The sequence below is a fragment of the Triticum aestivum genome, chromosome 3A (assembly GCF_018294505.1).
Source record: "Triticum aestivum cultivar Chinese Spring chromosome 3A, IWGSC CS RefSeq v2.1, whole genome shotgun sequence".
NCBI lineage: Eukaryota > Viridiplantae > Streptophyta > Magnoliopsida > Poales > Poaceae > Triticum > Triticum aestivum.
Genome location: NC_057800.1, coordinates 641,257,366 through 641,261,486, shown reverse-complemented (window position 1 = coordinate 641,261,486; position 4,121 = coordinate 641,257,366). Strand labels below are relative to the sequence as shown.

Here is a 4,121-nt window from a genome sequence, read left to right as displayed (position 1 = left end):
ATGAAGCAAATCTGCCCTACGTCCTGGCGCACCCGTGGGATGACACTTTAGTTACCCAGGGAATGGCAATTGTAGTCAGCCGGGATGGCAAATGTAGTTGTAAAAGCATGGCAACTTCTCTGTTTTGGTTAATTATAGTTGCCATGTCTAAGTAACGGTAGATGTCGCGTGTATTCGAACCATAGTTGCCATGTGTGATAAACTACTTGCCCTACGTGGTCAAACAATAGTTGCCATGTGTGATTAACTAGTTGCCACGTGTGGTCCGACCATAGTTGTCATGTATGGTTAATCACAGTTGGCATGTGTGTTTACCTAGTTGCTACGTACGCGAAACTGCAGTTGCCATCTAGCAACGAATCGTAATTGTCATGTGTGTTTATTTAGTTGCCACATACGCGCAACTACAGTTGCCATCTAACAACGTACGAGCGTCGTGTGGGCGAAGAGCAGTTCGCCCACACACGCGTGGACTAGGTGGTGATGTGTGGGAAGAAACTGGTTCGCCCACACGGTGCAGCTGGCAACCGTGTGTTGCGGGTCGTGTGGACGAACTCTCCAACATCCACACACACGATGATGCCCACGTGGCACTGAAATTCTAACAGATTCCTTTAGGACTCGTGCAAAACATAATCAACGTGTATCGACGCGTGTGGGCGAAGTGCAAACAAGCCACATGTGTGGGTGTTAACATTACTGTATTTTTTTAAAAAGAAGGTTCACCCTGGTCTCTGTATCAGAATGATGCATGCAATCATATTATTAAGCAAAAGGTCTGCGATTCAGTACAAGTACACAAAGGGAGCGAAAATAAAGTGAAGATAAAAATTGCCACAAACGGCAAAAACAGGCCAAGATGAAAGTTATCAATATATATTGCTCTATCTGACATAAATAACAAAGGAAACCGCCAAATGTTTATGGTGATAAACTTGTGGCATATTGTGAGTTGTGACTCACGGTAGAACTAAAAAATAATGGATCATGAGTTCAATACACGTTACTAGCATTTTTTTGGAAAATTATTTTAATCAACATTCCCCCCTTGCATTCTATATTAGAAGCAATTATTTTGTTGCTTTTTGCACCCTTCTTCTTCAAACTCTATTGGCTAATTTATTTTGATCAGCACTTCTAATTTATATATGTATTACACAACAACATAGTTTTTGTTCTATGTTTGTCGAGTGTAGGGTCATTTGCATTATAAGGAGCACTTTCACCGGCGACCATACACAACAATATTTGGAGAACAGCAACAAAAAAACATGAGGAACAATTCCATGTCCATATGGCTAATTTTCTTGACTAGGCATTTTTTGCACCGCACAAAAATGATTAGACAGGTGTTCTTTATAGATTTGCAAAGTATTTTGTGTTCTTTCGACAAAGCTAATACCATGGTGCCAAAACCTGCTCTTGAGTTATTTCCCATTCAAAATATATATGGTGCCAGAACCTGCTCTTTTGTTATTTTCTATTTTAATATGTTTTGAGTACTCATCTACAAAATCTTGGCCCCCCAGATGGCCGTTCATCAAGATGCGGTTTCGACGAGCATCACACTAAAATTAATGACGGAGGTCCTCAAAAGACATTTGATCTCCCTGGCATGCGACGTGAGACAATGGCATGTTCGTCTTTGTATCTATCTTGAACAAACCGCGTAGTTGGACGGCTTTCATGATTGGTGTTGTCTCAGCATGCAGGGGATTGCTCGTGTGAAAGGGAGGACATGCGGCAACAGAAGCTTGTGAGAGTTAGGGTTTCTTGCTTTGTGTATGCAATGGTGACATGCACTTTGGATTCAAGGGTTCAACAACGAAGACGACCGTGGCTCCAGAATGATGGTCCTTAGGTGTACGTGCATAAAGACTTTCCAGCTGCCATGAACAAGGCCATGCCGACTCCTGTAGGGAAGCGGTGGTAACGACGTATCGACGACTTGTTCTGGCGATGATAGTGGTAGGACCTCGGTATAATTTTTGTTATGTCCGGTGTGCTTTGTACTGAACTTCTATAATTGATCCGGGCTGTTTCGTAGGAAATAGTTGTGTACAAATGATTGCAAAATTAGTAAGAGTACACTAAGTACAAGAAGCTAGTGCATGTGCATGCACTATGCGCCATGTTTAGAAGAAACACTGGCCAAGTAGGCAGAACGGGAAGGGGATCTCCACGGCGGTCCCACTGTCAGTTATGCCCATGCCGCTGCCGCTGTCCCTGCCGCCGCCCTCGAACTCCGGCACCTGCTGCACCCCGGAGCTCGCGGAGGGCTCCTCGAAGGCTGGGAGTTTCAGTGGCATCGGCTCCGCCCACTGCCCGACTCTGGCTCCGTCCATGGCCGCGTCGCCGAGAGCCAAGAGCGGTGAAGGCGCCGGGTGAAGCGGGGGTGCAATGGGAAAGGAAGCAAAATCACGGGAAGGCAACTGCATGCGCTGGAGCTTCTTCTCGGCTGCCTGTTGGAGAAGGTGGAGGGAGGTGGCGTTGGGATCCTCGTCGAGCCTGGCGAGGAAGGGCATGAGCCGGTCACTCCGCCGCTCCGTCGCCTGCAGTCGCCGGGCCATCTGCGCCAGCTGCTCCCCGATAGCTGTCTGCTCCTGCCGCAGCCTCCGAACCTCCTCGAGCAGCGCCTCCCTCCCCTCGTCGTCCTCTTCCTCCTCCACTTCCTCTCCTATATTGGCCATCACGTGCTGCTCGCCGCCGCCGACTAGAGACGAGCAAGAGGTCTCGCCGCGCTTCTTCTTGCGGCGCACGATGAGCGGCAGAAGGTGCGTCTGGCCGCGCAGGAATGACTCGTGCGCGAACTCCCATCGGTCCGGGTGCACCTTCCGGAAGCCCTGCACAGCAATCTCATCATAGCAAATTAAGCAGACATTTCGCAAGAGTACGGTGCACGTGCAAGCCTAGATCGAGTACCATTAACAGACTACGGATCACTAGTATTACTAGGACAAGAAAGGCCGAAGGAAGCCTCAGTAGGTACTCACGTAAGAGTTGAGCTGGCGGACGAAGCTGGAGAAGTTGCCGTGCTTGAAGAAGCATGGGAGGAGGAGCTCCGAGAAGCCGGCGACGTCGGTGACGACGAAGCTGTTGCTGTCCCTCCCCCACCTGACGAGCGCGTCCGTCCTAGGGTCGCTCACCATCTGGTACGTCTTGGCCACGAACGGCGCCGTGTCGAGCTCGCCGATCAGCCCCAGCGCGAGCTCCGTGTGAAGGCCGTCCATCCTACTATATCCTATGTACTACCGGGCGGCGGACCTCAGACACTGGGAGCTCCCGATTAGCTGCGTACTTGCTCTCCACCACGACCGGGCGGCGGACCTCAGGCACTGGGAGTTCCCTCTACTCTAGCTATGTCACTACCGGACGTCAAAATCCCTCAAAAGGGCAGGCAAGCAGCTGTGATTGCTCGCAGAGAGGGGGCCGGTAGCCATCCAACTTTATGCAGCGTGCTTGACAGGAGGACGCTAAACGCCTAAACCAATACTGTAACCCATGAGTGATGACCTTACCCCATTCGTGGTTATTAATGTATATAGTATAATTGACGTATGTGAGCATGGAAAACAGATCCTTCGCACACGCTACTGGTAGCATGTCGATCGATCCCCAGCCTTCTTGGCGTCGCCATCGCGTTCCGGTGATATATCAGTGAAACCGTGCCGCCTTTTGGACCAGAGCGTGCTCCAACAGTGCAAGAAATGACAACCCAAAATCAAAACCCAGCTAACCCAACTCCAGCTGCCTCGATCGTCTGGACGTGGTCTCTCTCAAGCACATACCAGGTTGTCCACTTGCGTGCTCTCGTTCCTCTCCTCGCACTGTGTTGGTAATGCGATCGATCGCCTAGCTCGATCAACTGTACAAACACTATGCTTCTCTTGTAGCAGCACGTAGCATCAGATGATGACAACGCGACAAATATGGACCGTGGTTGTAGTAACAAAATACTATGGGCGGTAACAAAATAGTACTATGGGCGGTGGGGCCGCTCCTCATGTCCTTAAGCTTTACGGGAGTAGGACAGACGCTACGATGCAGCTGCGCTCTCTTCGAAAATATCTTGTCTGCTCCAATGCTTTTGGGATGGATGGGAACAACTGGGGCCAGTCCTG

At 49.7% G+C, this 4,121-nt stretch overlaps 1 protein-coding gene across 1 annotated transcript; it reads right to left on the bottom strand.

Annotated features, from left to right (window-relative positions):
* Positions 1-2,074: 2,074 nt before the first annotated feature.
* On the bottom strand, positions 2,075-3,330 carry LOC123058890 (heat stress transcription factor C-1a-like). Its single transcript, XM_044481563.1, has 2 exons — positions 2,994-3,330; positions 2,075-2,843 (listed from the first exon to the last, which is right to left on the bottom strand). Exons 1-2 carry the CDS (start codon positions 3,228-3,230, stop codon positions 2,136-2,138), a joined length of 945 nt encoding a protein of 314 aa, XP_044337498.1. The 5' UTR covers positions 3,231-3,330; the 3' UTR covers positions 2,075-2,135.
* Between the last annotated feature and the right edge of the window lie 791 nt (positions 3,331-4,121).

Bases quoted from the DNA above. Each gene is read 5' to 3' on its own strand.
- LOC123058890 (XM_044481563.1), bottom strand. From the start codon at position 3,230: ATGGACGGCCTTCACACGGAGCTCGCGCTGGGGCTGATCGGCGAGCTC. The intron at 2,844-2,993 runs GTGAGTACCTAC...ATTGCTGTGCAG, and splicing joins TCCGCCAGCTCAACTCTTAC to GGCTTCCGGAAGGTGCACCC.